The sequence below is a fragment of the Cutaneotrichosporon cavernicola genome (genome assembly GCF_030864355.1).
Source record: "Cutaneotrichosporon cavernicola HIS019 DNA, chromosome: 1".
Classification (NCBI taxonomy): Eukaryota; Fungi; Basidiomycota; class Tremellomycetes; order Trichosporonales; family Trichosporonaceae; genus Cutaneotrichosporon; species Cutaneotrichosporon cavernicola.
In genome coordinates, this window is record NC_083393.1 from 1,272,104 (window position 1) to 1,286,979 (window position 14,876).

The following is a 14,876-nucleotide window of genomic DNA, read 5'->3' on the forward strand; positions in this document are numbered from 1 at the left end:
ACGCGAGCGTGAGGCTGTCATATCCAGCTTCTGTCGGAGGGAGACCATGAATGTAGGGCATGGTACATGGATGCATACATACATGCTAGTCTAGGTCTTGGTCTTGGCCTTGGCCTCCAGCGCGGCGTGCATCTCATTGCGAGCGCGGCGCGCCGCAACCGCCGTCGTTCCTGCACGCTCAATCCGCTCGCCCAACATGGCAAGCTCGTCCCGCCGCCGCGTGAGCTGCGTCGCCTCAACCTCGAGCTGCACCGCCAGTGTCTTCTGCCACCCAGCGTGTCGCTCACACCTACGTCCAACCGCACACAGCCCCAGCCGTGCCGCGCGCTCAAGCGCCGTCTCCTTCTCCTTGTCCACCTCCTCTTCTTGCGGAGGGGTGGCCTCTCTCTCACTCCCATCCCACACAGCCACCTCAGCATCGCTCCACACCAACCGCAGATCGAATCCGCACGGCCGCGGATCCTTCTCCCCGTCTCGCTTCTTATTCTTGCTCCGCTTCTTGGGCTCCTCCACTACCCCTGGCACGAGACTCTCCCAAACCCCAACGGCGTAGGCGAGCATGGCCTGCCGCCGGGCGAGGATGGCGAGTGCTCTTTCAGCGTCGGCGCTCTGTCGCTGGAGGGAGGAGAGTAGTGCTAGCGTCGCGGCGTCTTGTGCGCCCTCTAGCACGGCGCGGCTGTGGTCGTCCGCCCGGTCGATGCTGACAATTGGCGCGGGTGAGGGGTACGCCGATAGTGCTGTCTCGAGCGCCTTCACATCCTTCTTCTCGACGTTGGAGAGGAGAGCACGCGCATGAGCGAATGCGCAGCGCGATGAGCAGAATCTAAAGTCAGCAGATATGGAAAATGGACTCACTTTGATGTACTCCGCGCACCGCGCCCACATCCTGCCTTACACATCTTTCTGTAACTCGTCCGCTGTGAGGTGTTCTCCTCACATGAAGAGCAGATATACACATCTAACATGTCGACTTGCGTCTCGTCGAGTCCAACGCACGCGGGATGGAACCAGTTGTCGCACCTGCCGTCAGATCACTCTGTGTGATTACGCACGTCTCGCATCCGACCATGGTGCCGCCTTCCTCGCCGTTCGCGCCGTTACAGACGCAATATTCCCCTTCTTCCGTATCCTCCCTAACCTGCTGGGCCTCGACTGCAGCCGCATCCGCCTCAGCAGCCTTGGCCTCCTCCCGCTCGGCCGCTTGCTTGGGTTAACTACATACTTCTCGGACTCACCCTTGCCCGGCGGGCGCGGTCGCGCTCTCGTCGCCGTTCACGATCACGCTCTCGATCACGATCGGTGCGCACGCGCTTCTTCTTCTCCCTCTTCGGCGCGCTACCAGGATCCGGGTGGTCGTCTTGCTCGTGCTCGTGCTCGTGTTCGTGTTCAGGCTCAAAGTCGCTGTCAACTTCCGGTTCGCCCTCAGGTGGAGTGTGATGGTAAGGAGGCTCGGACAGGCGCACGCGCTTCGCCTCACGCTCTTCACGCTCTTCGCCTTCCTCGACGCCTGGTTCCCGCGTGTGCTTTGGCCATTCTGTGTGTGTGGGTGACGCCATGGCGCCTTGTCTAATTGTTTGCACACAAACTGGAGGCCGTTGATGAAATGGGTGGAAACAAATACATGACTGTGGTGGAGGCTGTCCGGGGTCTATTGTTGTTATCGCCCAATCACCCTCCCACATCACCATGGACATTGAAGAAGAACCCACGCCCCTCACAGACCCACACGCATACCTCGCCCTCTTCAAGTTTAATCGCCGTCTCCCAAAGTGTCTGCGCACAGGCGTGGCCGTGTCGTACGCCGACATCGGGGCGCCAGACGGTATCCCCGTCCTCTTCGTCCCGCCCTCAGGGTGTTCAAGGTGGTTCGCCGCGCCTCAAGGTATTTCCATCTGCTGCAAGTGCTGAGCCAGATCCACTGGCGGCGGGCCACGGCATCCGCCTCATCGTTGTCGATAGGCCTGGAACGGGCGCCACGCCAATGGTTCCTCTGCCCGAGCGCATCGATACTAGCTGCCGTGCGCCCCTCTCTCTTCATTCTGACGGCAGAACAAATCGCCTCAGTCCTCGAACACCTGGACGTTAAGCCTGCCCATATGCTCGCAACGTCTGCGGGAGTCTAGTGAGCTAGCTTCCTTCTGAACGAGCTGAGATAGCATCGCACTCCGCCTTCTCTCCTCCTACCCGGACCTCTTCCTTACTGGCCTAACCCCACCGCCTTCAGTGTATCTCGTATCACCGTGGTCTCCTCCACTTCCAGCCACAGACCCACTGTCATATCGCCAACTCCTTGACTGGATCCCTAGCGGCGTCCTAACCACGCAGGACACGACCATCCCGTTCGTGTTCAACGCCGTCCGGGGGGCCGAGGAGGCTTACGGGGCAACGACCAAAGCAGTCGGTGGTGCCGTGACCGCAGTTAAGAGCTGGCTTGGAGCATGGACTAGCGCGCCTGCCAGTCCGGAGCCCTCGACTCGTAGCCTCCAAGACGAGCGGGAGGACGGCACCGAGACCGAGCTCGACGAGAAGGCAGAAGAGGAGGCGCCGCCGCGCCGACTATGGGCGCCGACTGCCAAATACGTGCGCTGATTAGCTGGCAAAACTGATTCCAGCTCACCACTGAGTACCTCTACGCGGAGGACTTCCGGGGAATAGGACAGGGTGAGGATCGTCGGGATGCGCTGACACCAGAACACCTGCTCTGCTTGAACCGCGGGGAGATTGACACGGGACCGGCGTGGTTCACGACCGAGATTGACGCCGTTGCTGCTGCAGTGCGTAGGGAGCAGCAGAATGAGGAGGAGGACAGCTGTCCGAAGAACCGGGCGGAGAAAGAGGCGGAGGACAAGTCTGGGAATGATGACTCGCTCCAGGCCGGTACAGAGAAGGACAGCTCCGAGCGAGACGAGTCTGAGCAGGATGCCGAGCTCGAACAGCATCCCGAGACAGACAAGCTCCTTCGACTCCCAATAGATGTGTGGTGGGGCGGGCTGGACGGCATGGTCCCGCGTAACGGGCAGGGTGGGCTTGTTCCCCTTGACGATCAGCTGATAGCAGAATGGCTTAACAAGAGCTTTGCGGCGTACCCACGCGAGATTGCGTTTGTGACCCACTTTGTCGAGGACGGAGACCACAGCGACCTCATCATGCGCGGACAGGGCGTCGGTGAGGTATACCTCAGCATTATGATGCAGGGGCACAGCACAGCGCGAGAATAGAGGGAGAGACGCTCCGACGGTTATGTACACGAACAACCATGACTGTAGAATAGCTGAACGTTATTTGTATACCGTGAGGATGGGCGACGCTGGCGATGACGGATGTCCATGGATGGATGGATGGATGGAGATGGACATTCGTCCCCTTCTCATTGGTGCTGACGACATCTCGCACCAGTGCACCAGTCTCACAATGTATACCAACCTGAAATCGTTGGATGCGCTGTGCGCAACATGCAGTGGATGCGCGCCACATGCGCCATCGTTGAGTGCGTCTCACGCCTGCGTGCAGCGGCGCAAGTTGCAGAGTTGGGAGGCAGACTGAAGAAATGAATGACGCACGCCCGCGTACACCCGCCATCGCACCCGGACCGTCGCCGCCCCGAGCTCCGCTTGCACAGACACCTCCTGCCTCTTCGCTTGCAGAGGATATCGCTACTGCGAGCACTGTACGCCGTCACCTGTAAGCGCTGGTATCGATCAGTAGCACTGCGTGCCGGCCAGGCCCCACCGAGTGCCTGCCTCTTCCTCCCCACTCCGCCCCTAACACCAGTCCACCTGCGACATTGTGCATGCTAAGTTCGATTTGTTGGTGCTTTAAACTGACTTCTCGGCGTCGAGCTTGGCGTAGTAGTCGTCGCGCTTCTTCACTGTTTGTCAGCTCGACCATCCGTGACGCCATTGGACACTGGACACTGGACACTGGATACCGGAACCCCTCCTTCCTCCAACTCGCCGCGTCTCCTTTGATCCCTCCGTCTCTCATGCTAGATACGTACTCATGGGGAGGTGGGTGCCGTACCAGAACCAGTAACCAGCAGCGGTACCGGCGGTGAGGCTGGGGTCAGCAACGCGAAAGGGCAAATTGCATCCTCAATGATTCTCACGAGATGGCAATGTCCTTGTAGATGCGGCGCGCAAACTGCTTGTCAGCGGTGTTTAGAGAGGTAAGCTTACCATGCCAGTGATAGGGGCGACCATTGTGACTGATGAGTAGGGTTTCGGTGGTGGTGAGGAAGAGGTGTGAGACGGACCAAGGGGTAGCTTGGATGCAGTTGGGTTGAAGACGTGCACTGTGGTTGGACCAAGTCCTCCTCACCCACCGGAGAAGGTAGGACCACCTTTGCCTCCGTCTTCAACCCATCTGCCATTTCCATTGTTCTTTTTGGTGAGCCTAACTCACAAATTTAACATTAAATCCATGTGGTCCACGTGGGTTTTACTAGGCGTGCTGAGAGCTGATATGCTCGGCAAATGTGGCCAACCGAGTTGACGTGACGGGATTCGGCTGTTCTTCGGGCGAAGGAGGGGGAGGGGGGGGAAGGTGGTGTTGGGTCGGTGCGATCATGACAGTACAGGGTGGGATTCTTCCAGGTCGGCACATCACCCACTCAACCCAATCCAACCCAATCCCCAATCCCCGGATCTTGACGAAGTTAACCCCTTCGCCTATATCTCTTGATCTTCTTGTACTTACAAGCTCCCTTTCTCGTCTTTGGAATCTCTCTGTCCATCGTCTACTGCCCATCATGTTCGTCACTCGCCCCGCTCGCGCCAACATTCTCGTCCCCGTCAAGCGTGCCATTGACTACGCTGTGTGCGTTTACCTTTGAAACGCTGAGCCGGCGCCGAAATCCAACTTCGGCCGGCTTTCACCCCGAACCCCGCTGACATCTAGCAAGATCCGCATCGCCAAGGACGGCAAGGGCGTCGACACCAATGTCAAGTACTCGATGGTGAGCTTGACATGCTGGAGCTCCGCTGACCCCAGAACCCCTTCGACGAGATTGGTGAGTTCGCTGGTGGTGCTTAGCCGAGAGTGCCGAGCCGAGACGGCTCACGCGGCTCCGGTGATAGCGAGCACGCTTGGAGCGATGAAAACGCGCGTGCTGCTACAGCGCCATGCAGAGAGTGTATGGCGGTCGTCGTGCAGCTCCGGCGAGCTCCGCGGCTTCTTGGCGACATTACAAGCGCCATCGCACCAGGTCGTGGCACAGCTGACACCAGCCATGGAGGAGGCCGTCCGCATGAAGGAGAAGGACAAGAGCCACAAGGTCACTGCGATCACCGTTGGCCCCGCCAAGGCCATCGACACCCTCCGCACCGCCCTTGCCATGGGTGCCGACAACGCCATCCACGTCCAGGTTGGCGAGACCGACGTCGTTGAGCCCCTCGCCGTCGCTCAGATCATCAAGAAGATCGCCGAGCGTGACGGCAGCGACCTCATCATTGCCGGCAAGCAGGCTATTGACGACGACACTGGTTCTACCGGTGGTATGCTCGCCGGTCTCCTCAACTGGCCCCAGGCCCAGTTCGCCTCCAAGCTCGAGGTCTCGGCCGACGGCACTGTCAAGGTCGTCCGCGAGATTGACGGTGGCCTCGAGACCCTCGAGACCAAGCTCCCTCTCATTGTCACCACTGACCTGCGTCTCAACGGTGAGTCACGGAATTCGGCGAAGAGATCCACGGAATTGCCCTGCTACCATAAACAGAGCTGACGATCCAGAGCCCCGCTACCCCTCTCTTGTGAGCTAACCGCTTGAAGATGGTAGAGCAGAAAGACTGACCTCAGCCCAACATTATGAAGGCGAAGAAGAAGAAGTCGGAGGCCATCAAGCCCGCCGACCTCGGTGTCGACATTGTGAGTCTTTTGTCTGGCTCATCTGGGCGCATTTGCACCAGTTGAAGCATCTCCGTTAAACACGCTAACCCAAGACTCCCCGCCTCGAGACCATCTCGGTCGAGAACCCCCCTGAGCGCCAGGGCGGTGGCAAGGTCGAGTCGGTCCAGGAGCTTGTTGCCAAGCTCAAGGAGGCTGGTGTCATCTAAGGGGTGCGAACCCATATTTGCATGGCAGGACGTTGGGCACTAGCGCGCGATGCCTGGCCTGGCCGAGACGAGCAGCAGTAGCGAGTAGAAAAATGCACTATGCGTAGAGAGCATCCTACAGTATTCTGGGACATTGCATGGCGTCGGGGCATGAAACGTGGGCATTGCTGGCTGGGTGGCTGACCTCCACCGAGGTCCACCAAAGTCCAATTGAGGTCCTACTGGGAGAGGGTAGTGATGGGGAACTCGGATCCTCGGATATGGCTCGGGTTAATGGTTGACCAAAGCACGTGGAGGGTTCCTTTTGGACCAGCCTAACATGATGAATGATTATTTGCTCAATATATTTTAAATTAATTTATCCCCGAATCTTGGCCGAGTCGACTTCAGAGGTCCGCATGTCAGTCTACTCATGGTATAGCTACCACTGGACACTGCTGGGGCAGGCTGAGCAGGCTGAGCAAGCTGGGTTATTGCGGCCCTTTGGATGCAGTATGCAGATGAGCAGAACAAGGGCAGGGAATCAGGCGAGGGATGCAAAGCTAGGAGGGTTAGGCGGCATGATCAAGGCCAGTTGGTGACTGTAGCAGACCTGGAAACCTTAGTTGTACGGGTCAGATGGCGCCATAGATTCGTAGTGAGAGACAGGAGTATGTAGGATTATCATCTTCCCTCCACCGAATCCTTTTCCTTTTGGTCTTTGACTTTATCGTCCAGCAACGGACAAACATGACTCAAGGTAAGCAAGTTCATCCATGACTCCACTGCATAGCTGACGTGACAGCTCCGCAAGGGGTCACCGTTGTGTACGTATCCACTTTCGCTGGTCGGCCCCAGTCTCGGCGCTAGTGACCTTCTGTCTTCTGACGAAGGAAGGCCACCACAAAGAGTAAACCTAGCTGACATCCAGCCTCGGCTCCCAGTGGGGAGACGAGGGCAAGGGCAAGCTCGTCGATATTCTCGCGGCGGACGCAGACGTCTGCGCCCGCTGCGCCGGCGGTAACAACGCCGGCCACACCATTGTTGTCACCAACGACCAGGGCGAGAAGGTCAAGTACGCCTTTAACCTCCTTCCCTCGGGTGAGTACCGCTGCTTCGCGTTCGGGTCCCGGAATGGGCTGTTTGGCGCCGCTGGGTTGTGTGACTGTCGGACCGAAGAACGAACGTCCTCCATACACGACGGTGGTGGTCGGAAGAGGTCGGCTGCTATTCTTGTCGACGGGGTTCAGCCGACGGCAGTGTTGCTTCGCATACAAATATTGCCCACCCCACGTCCTCTCCAGCTTCCACGCTCAGGTCACCTGAATCTCAGCGGCGACATTCAACTCTGTTCCAGCAAGGCTGGCGGGGAAACTGCACACACGGCTGTGTGAGCGCAACAGTTACCCCAGTTACCCAGCCCGGCGCACCCGTCAGTCCGCGTCCGCCTCCACTCCTAGCTTTTGGGTCCAAGCGCTGCTCAGCTGAATGTGTGGCTGCGCCGCACAGACATGATACGATTTTGCCGCCATTATTCATTCTCTAGAACCGGAATTCATTTCCTCTGGAGACTCACTAACAGCCAGGTCTGATCAACACCAAGGTCACCGCCTTCATCGGCTCGGGTGTTGTCGTCCACGTCCCCTCGCTCTTCAAGGAGCTGGACACGCTCGAGAGTAAGGGTGAGTTTCAGCGAGCGCACGGTCGTGACCGGCTCTGATCCCGGTCTTAACCGTGCTGACGTCCAGGCCTCAAGGTGGCGAACCGCCTGCTCATTTCGGACCGTGCCCACCTTGTCCTTGGTTTCCACCAGATTGTCGATGGCCTCAAGGAGATCGAGCTCGGTGGCTCGTCCATCGGCACCACCAGGAAGGGCATCGGACCCGCTTACTCGTCCAAGGCGTCGCGCTCCGGTCTGCGTGTGCACCACCTGTTCGACCCCACCTTCCCCGAGAAGTTCCGCAAGCTCGTCGAGGGCCGCATCAAGCGCTACGGCAACTTTGAGTTTGACACGGAGGGTGAGATTAAGCAGATGCTGGAGCTCGCCGAGCGTCTTCGCCCCCACGTAGTTGACGGCCCGACCTGGATGCACCAGCAGCTTAGCTCTGGCAAGCGCGTCCTTGTCGAGGGTGCCAACGCGCTCATGCTTGACATCGACTACGGCACGTACCCCTTCGTGACCTCGTCGGCGACCACCATCGGTGGTGTGTGCACTGGCCTCGGCATCCCGCCGTTCGCCATCAAGCGCGCCATCGGTGTCGTCAAGGCGTACACGACCCGTGTCGGTGGTGGACCCTTCCCCACCGAGCAGCTCAACACCATCGGCGAGACTCTCCAGGAGGTCGGCGCCGAGTACGGCACAGTCACTTCCCGTCGCCGTCGCTGCGGTTGGCTCGACCTCGTCGTGTGCCGCTACTCGACCTGGATCAACGGCTACACCTCGCTCAACCTCACCAAGCTCGACGTCCTTGACGGCTTTGACGAGATTAAGATCGCCACTGGCTACAAGCTCGACGGCAAGCTCATCGACGGCTTCCCCGCCGACCTCGACCGCCTCGCCGAGGTTGAGGTCGTCTACGAGACTTTCCCTGGCTGGAAGTCGGACATCACTGAGTGCCGCACCTGGGACAGCCTTCCCGAGAACGCCCAGAAGTACGTCAAGTTCATCGAGAACTACCTCGGCGTCAAGGTCCAGTACATTGGTGTTGGCCCTGCTCGCGAGAGCACGGTCACTGTGTTCTAGTTATGGGGCTCTATGTGGTTCCGGAATAGATGCATCACTGTGCAGTGTGTGGGCCGCAGGTCGCCGGCCGCCGGTCGCAGGTCGCAGGTCGCAGGTCACACGAACAGGCTCCTCAAACATTGTCAGAAGCGCAGCAGTTTGATCTGTAGTCTGGTAGTTGAGTGCCACAGCCGCTAAATTCTTTATATTAACATTTTGAATTGAGACACCGCGTGGCCAGTCAGCAGAGTTTTCTGATCGAGGTCGCCACCCAACGACTGCGAATTCAGGCCCCTGAACCCACGAGCCATCAGATGACGACACCCTTTCCAGCTCGAGCACTGCATCGCTGCCAGCTTGTCATTTACCATTCTCATCTCTCAACCTTACTCTACACTCTACACTCTCCCCCTTCCAATATTCACAATGGCATCCCAACAGCCAGCCCAAGCTCTCGCCTCCCACCTAGTCTCTCAGACGCTAGCCAGCGTCGGGCTCCTCGAAACGCTCCAGCTAATCACCCCGACTGCCGCCAACGAGATCCGTTCCCGCCTCCCCAACCCGTACACCCAGTTTCCTGCGCTGGCGAGCGTGCCGGCCTCGAACGTAACCCCCGCCTCTCCTCCTCTGGCGATCGTCAGCGGTATCGCTGGGATGAACATGAACCAGGCCAATCAGGCCGTGAGCCCGCCGCAGCAGTTCCAGGCGCCTGTCGCTGCCTTCCAGGCAGCCCACGTCCCCGGCCCAGCCCTCCCGCCCCGCAACACACCCCCGGGACACAATGAACAGCGCGCACGCGCGCTCTGGGACTACAATGGGGCTGATCCTGGGGATCTGCGATTCCGCCAGGGCGACACTATCGTGATTGTCGAAGAGGTTAATAAGGAGTGGTTCCGCGGTCACCTCGTTGGCGGGAGTGTTGAGAAGGGCGGGCTGTTCCCGGCTAACTACGTTGAGAAGATGTGAGTTCGATGAGGACTGGGAGAGAGGGAAGGCGGGGGAAGGTGGGCGGTCCTTTCATCCGGCTTGCCCAACGGTGACGCTCCTCCACTCCGGCCTACCCCTTCGAACCTCCTCTTCGTACACAAGCGTCCCCTCATTCTTACGAACAACCGCTAACACTAGCACCTCCGGCACCAGGGACGAGAAGGCGGGCGCTGGTGGCATGGTCCCCTACCAGCCGCCTGGTGCAGCGACGTCGTACTACACCCCGCCCCCGGGCCAGGTGCAGCAGTACGCCTCTCCGTCCATGTCGCCCATGCAGCAGTCTGCTGGCGGGACGACTATCGTCGTCCAGGATGACCCCAAGAAGCACAAGTTCGGCAAGCTTGGCGGAAACGTGAGTGCTCTCAGCTGAAGACTGTTCTGGAGTATCGTGAACTGGGAATGGTGATCCGTCAGAGTTGGTGAGGTGGGTGCCTGTTCAGTCCCCATCGGTGGAGTCGAGCGGCGTGGTTTGGCCGCCCTCGAGAGGTTGTCTGGATGATGAGAGAGCTGCGTGGCCAGAGAGGGACACAGAGCTCGTCTCGTCACCACAGACCTCTTTGAGAACATGAATGGTGGGTCACGCATGGCGGCGCGGACCGTCCCGCGGGGCCGGTGTCTCCGAATGCCCAAGGTGTCTACTGCGGTGGCAGAAGGCGGTTCCACCAAGTCTGCCGTGTCTCCACTATCTCCTATCACGATTCGGCGGCTCGCCGATGTCTCAAAGGTTGGAATGGTTTCCCGAAGTGCCAGAGGCGCTCCTTGAATGCGTCCTTCCGTCTCACTTGAGAAAGGATCAGCGATCCTTCGAGAACGGACAGCGACTGTACTGTTTCTCTGAGAAAGGATAGCGCCTATCCAGTTGCAACCAGCAGACGGAAATGGCGACTGGGTTCCAGTGTCCTGCTTGCGATGTCTCGGTGAATCCGTTACCATCCAGCCGGCTCGCATCAGGTCGGCCGTGCGACACGTGTGTGTTACCGCACGGCTGGCCATCGATGTGGCAATCGGCTACCGCCTGGCCCTACCGCGTGGCCCATTGCGGCGCTTACCTGTTACCACTACATCCATCCTCTATCCAACCCGCCTCACTCCCATTGTCCGTGAGGTGACTCTACCCTGCTGGCGTTACACATTGCCTCGCCGCGTTCCACATTCGCAACAATCCCAGCCCACATTGATTAGGCTGCGCAGGGCTATGCTCCCCGCGTATCCCTGGTGCAGGGTAGAGGGATGTCACACCAGACGCTGTCGTGTTCGAGAACCTAGTGCGACGTGGGTGTGCGTCACATGCTTCCTATTAATGACGCTCCCCGGCTCTCCGCGTTTTACGGAATCCCAGAAATTACTCATACTCATGCTCATACGACGTCGGCTGACAATAGCTCGGTAATGCAGCAGTCACCGGTGCGGGCTTTGGGTTTGGCAGTGCCGTTGCGTCCAACATTGTCAACGCCAGTAAGTCGAGTAGCCTAGAACCCGGGGCACGAGGGCGTACGAAGCACACTGTCGGATGCTCTTGGGCGCGAGGTACGACACGCACCCTCGTACATCACTGCCACTCCTGCTCGTTTCCGCTTGATACCACACTGCGACTGGGACTGCCACTAACGCCAGTCTTGTAAACTTCCTCCTTGGTCTTGGTCATCCGACGACGGACGACGGCGGGGAACACACGCGGGGAGCCACAAACATTATGTACATAGACCGACCGACTGTATGCATCATCCCTCTTTAGCTTCCTGCTGGAATGAATAGAGCTGTGGCGTAGGGCCAGCGGGCAGGCGTGCCGGCGTCTGGTCTGTCAAGACACCAAGTGATCTGCGGCCTTTGGACTGGACGACCTCGTGATCTTGTGACTGGAGGCGAGGAATGTCCTTGGTGGCGTAAACTAAGCGTGTATCAGATCGCATCGCGTAAGCCAAGGCATGCCACGGAACGCGGGTGCCACGGAACATGAGTGCCACGGAACACGGAACACGGTACCCACATGCCCACCTCTGTGGTGGGCGCCGGAGTGAGGGGCCGCCCACGTCCACCAGTACTGTATACTTTGGACAACGTTAAATGAGCGTGGCACACCTCAGAGCGATTAATACGATTAATTGAATTACCTGTACAGTCGTGGCCGGGGCGATGATTCCTGCACTCAGCCCAACACACAATGACAGGCGCGGGATGCAGCTCGATACAGTATGAAGACAGTCGCATGCCATTGCGCTGAGGACGATATGGAAGAAATAGGAGTACATCTCCATATCGCATATCTCAGACGACGCGACGACGTCTGAGACAGTGGCAGGAAATGTGGACGGTGGATAAGGAAAATGTAATCAACACGTAGGATACATGTAGTACTAGTGAAGCAAGGCTGGCTTGGTTCGGGTTTTGGCTGTCCGACAGTAGTGTGGAGAGTTGGATCCGGGGCCCGCCGTTTTTGGATGAGGGGGAGCCCCCCTCAAGTCGTCGATCTTGATACCCAATCTCAAAGGGTGGTTAGGGAAAATAGAGAACGGTCGTTTGATGGGGACCCAAAACCCAATGCTTATCGCATGGTCGAGTGGGATTTCTATGGATAGATTGGGATTGTGTCCGATGGCAGACGGCTCCACGAACAAGGTACTGTACAGCCGCCTCCAAAATGTATTGCAACATCTAGGAAAGCCTGGCGGTGTTTGAAGCATGTGTTCTCTTGCAGGAGATCGTCATCGTGCGGGTGGCAGATATTTTGATTCAGTGATCGTGGACATATCGAGCCCCCTCTGTTATCCCCTCGCCTGCACTCCCTTAACATGCCCCACATCCTCTGACCTTGCCCAACAATTGCCTTGGTGCTGAGTGATGACGCCGAGACTCTCAGCCGCCCATGATTCAAAACCCGATCCGATGACACATGGGAACTGGAGTGACGAGCAATCGAGCGCCTGCCGGGACGATTAATCTCCTGCCGGATCGTGATCGTTGTTAGCTGTGTTCTCAACAGCAGGATCCGATTCCCAATTAGTTGAACCGGGATTCCGGTGGTGTTGGGTGTCTGGACTCAATCTCAACTGCTCCGGGAATTCCGGAGTGGTTAATACCGGTCCTCCAAAAGCCCCGGATACAAGGGCGCTGGTGAAACTGAGAAATACCTCTCTAATGCAGTGCCAGAAACGACCGATCACAAAGTGGCTGAACTGGCTCTCGGTGGTGAGGAGACATCCTGTAGCACTCAACCCGGGGCTCCCGGATCTCCCGGAGTGGATGACGGAACCGGTGCAGCTGCAACACATGCTCACCCACTTGCCAGCATTCCAAACGTCGCACCCAGAAACGCTGACGGCAACATGCGGGCAAGTAGGGTTAAACATTTAGTCGGACGGGTCCGGAAAGAACGGGAACACTGGCCGCCCTTGGCGAGTCGCGTCGATCGCGTCGATCGCGTCGATCCCATCTGTTGTCCTGCTGACGCAAGGCTGGTCGTTGCGATGCAGCGGAACGTACATCGTGATGTGGCACGGCAACACATCCCGGTATAATGCGTTCCTCTCGTTGCGGAGCGTTGCGAATACGCAAGCGGTCATCTGGATCATCTGGAGACGGCCAGCGACCGCACAGTCCAACCGCAGCTGTTGCTTTGAGGTTGCCTAAATCGCAGGTCTCTGCCACGCTCGCTGACATTTCATGTGTTTAAACTAGTTATTGGATGATGAGCCAATGCAAGCATGTGATGGCTTGCGATCACTTTGGCAGGTAATGTCAATCCGGAGGAGTTTTGCGGTGTTGGCATGCATGTGATGATCGCCCAAAGTTCGAAGCACTTCCTTTTAGGGCAAATCTAATGCAAATCCAAAACCAAAGCCAAAGCCAAAGTCTGAACATGCCAGTCACACTTCTGACGCACTTGCACCGCTCCCTTATGGCCTCGCCGGCCTCAGGCCCCCCTGCCTCCTGCCTCCCTGCCTCCTGATGGATGCCCGCTTCACCAAATGATGGAGACCAGAGTGTGCGAGTTGGAAGTGATTTGGTTATACACCAGTGTTTCCAAAGTCAGTCTGCTGATCTGCTGATTGGCGTACCGCGGATTGTATCAACGTCAATCTTTAGATAGCATCAGCAAGTGGCTTTAGCGATGGGCCATTGTATAGCTCATAGTTGATAGCTCATAGCTTGTGTAGATGCAGGGTTAACTGAGTATTAGACAGACATGACCGAGTGGTTTGATGCACTGCCACGAGACTGAGGCTAGACTATCAGTTGATTGGACCAGCCGAGTTGCCGTTGCCGAGAGTTACCGGCCTGAGACACACGGGGGATCGGCAATCGATCAGTACATGGTTGAGTGTGTCAAAAGAGGTATGCAGCCGCGTTAATCTACAACCTTGCTGCAAAACAATCTAGTCGACTCGTCAAAGTTAACCAATTGGCCTCTCATCTTTCATACGGCACGGACGGGCATTATCGCCCCTCTCCAAGACCTGGCTGCTGTCTCAGAGGCCCCAGCTCCTGATCCTGCTCCTGCTCCTGCTGGCGGGCTGACAAGTGGGAGCAAAGCCCGCAAGGTGGTTCCCCTCGGCCCAGCGTCCTTGTTGATACTTGTCCGTGCACCCTTCAGTTAACAAATTCAACCCTGAATCTCCTTGAAGCTCAGGGTTAGATTCCCTCCCTCTCTTTGAAGACGAAAGATAGCGTCGCACGTCAGCCTGTTCTCCCCTATATCCTACAATCTTCCTAAACTACTACGGCAAACTCGCAAACTCAGAGACACTGAATCCTTTGTTCAGTGACGGATGGCGCAGGTGGCACGCAGTCGAGATCAAACTCGAATGGATCGTCAAAACCAGAACAAGGAACAAGAGAGCAACAGTCTTTCCCCAACGTTGGCATGAACAACATGGTATCGTTCAAGGACGGGATGGATGGATGGATGGATGGATGGATGGATGGATGGATGGATGAATGGATTGGCTCGGTGACGTTCGTACTGTACTGTATGTATATCCGCCATTTAGGGCTCAAGAAATCAAGACGCGTTTCGTTTCATACTGTAGGTGCAGTTCAGGTGGGCTGTAGACATGCAAGCATGCAGCCACACTATGCAGCCAGCCCCGATCCTCGGAAAGTCGGATGGCGTAACACAAGCATGCGAGCACATGATCGTTGAT

The 14,876-nt window shown here is 57.6% G+C and overlaps 5 protein-coding genes across 5 annotated transcripts; 4 read left to right on the forward strand and 1 right to left on the reverse strand.

Annotated features, from left to right (window-relative positions):
* Window positions 1–90: 90 nt before the first annotated feature.
* On the reverse strand, window positions 91–1,556 carry CcaverHIS019_0104720 (uncharacterized protein; the record flags this gene model as incomplete). The annotated part of the gene is made up of 4 exons (XM_060600700.1): window positions 91–823; window positions 997–1,020; window positions 1,053–1,204; window positions 1,236–1,556. 4 exons carry the CDS (start codon window positions 1,554–1,556, stop codon window positions 91–93), a joined length of 1,230 nt encoding a protein of 409 aa, XP_060453020.1.
* A 130-nt stretch (window positions 1,557–1,686) lies between these two features.
* CcaverHIS019_0104730 (uncharacterized protein) lies at window positions 1,687–3,218 on the forward strand (the record flags this gene model as incomplete). The annotated part of the gene is made up of 6 exons (XM_060600711.1): window positions 1,687–1,882; window positions 2,050–2,122; window positions 2,157–2,580; window positions 2,613–2,661; window positions 2,692–3,021; window positions 3,058–3,218. The coding sequence occupies 6 exons, from the start codon at window positions 1,687–1,689 to the stop codon at window positions 3,216–3,218; spliced, it is 1,233 nt and encodes a 410-aa protein (XP_060453021.1).
* A 1,529-nt stretch (window positions 3,219–4,747) lies between these two features.
* CIR1 (uncharacterized protein) lies at window positions 4,748–6,047 on the forward strand (the record flags this gene model as incomplete). Its single annotated transcript, XM_060600722.1, has 7 exons — window positions 4,748–4,815; window positions 4,897–4,954; window positions 4,990–5,008; window positions 5,226–5,654; window positions 5,725–5,744; window positions 5,791–5,859; window positions 5,934–6,047. The coding sequence occupies 7 exons, from the start codon at window positions 4,748–4,750 to the stop codon at window positions 6,045–6,047; spliced, it is 777 nt and encodes a 258-aa protein (XP_060453022.1).
* A 729-nt stretch (window positions 6,048–6,776) lies between these two features.
* ADE12 (uncharacterized protein) lies at window positions 6,777–8,769 on the forward strand (the record flags this gene model as incomplete). The annotated part of the gene is made up of 5 exons (XM_060600733.1): window positions 6,777–6,786; window positions 6,832–6,853; window positions 6,958–7,127; window positions 7,613–7,708; window positions 7,775–8,769. The coding sequence occupies 5 exons, from the start codon at window positions 6,777–6,779 to the stop codon at window positions 8,767–8,769; spliced, it is 1,293 nt and encodes a 430-aa protein (XP_060453023.1).
* Window positions 8,770–9,174: 405 nt separating this feature from the next.
* Window positions 9,175–11,357, forward strand: NRAP (uncharacterized protein; the record flags this gene model as incomplete). Its single annotated transcript, XM_060600744.1, has 4 exons — window positions 9,175–9,710; window positions 9,874–10,087; window positions 11,118–11,190; window positions 11,350–11,357. 4 exons carry the CDS (start codon window positions 9,175–9,177, stop codon window positions 11,355–11,357), a joined length of 831 nt encoding a protein of 276 aa, XP_060453024.1.
* Window positions 11,358–14,876: the final 3,519 nt, after the last annotated feature.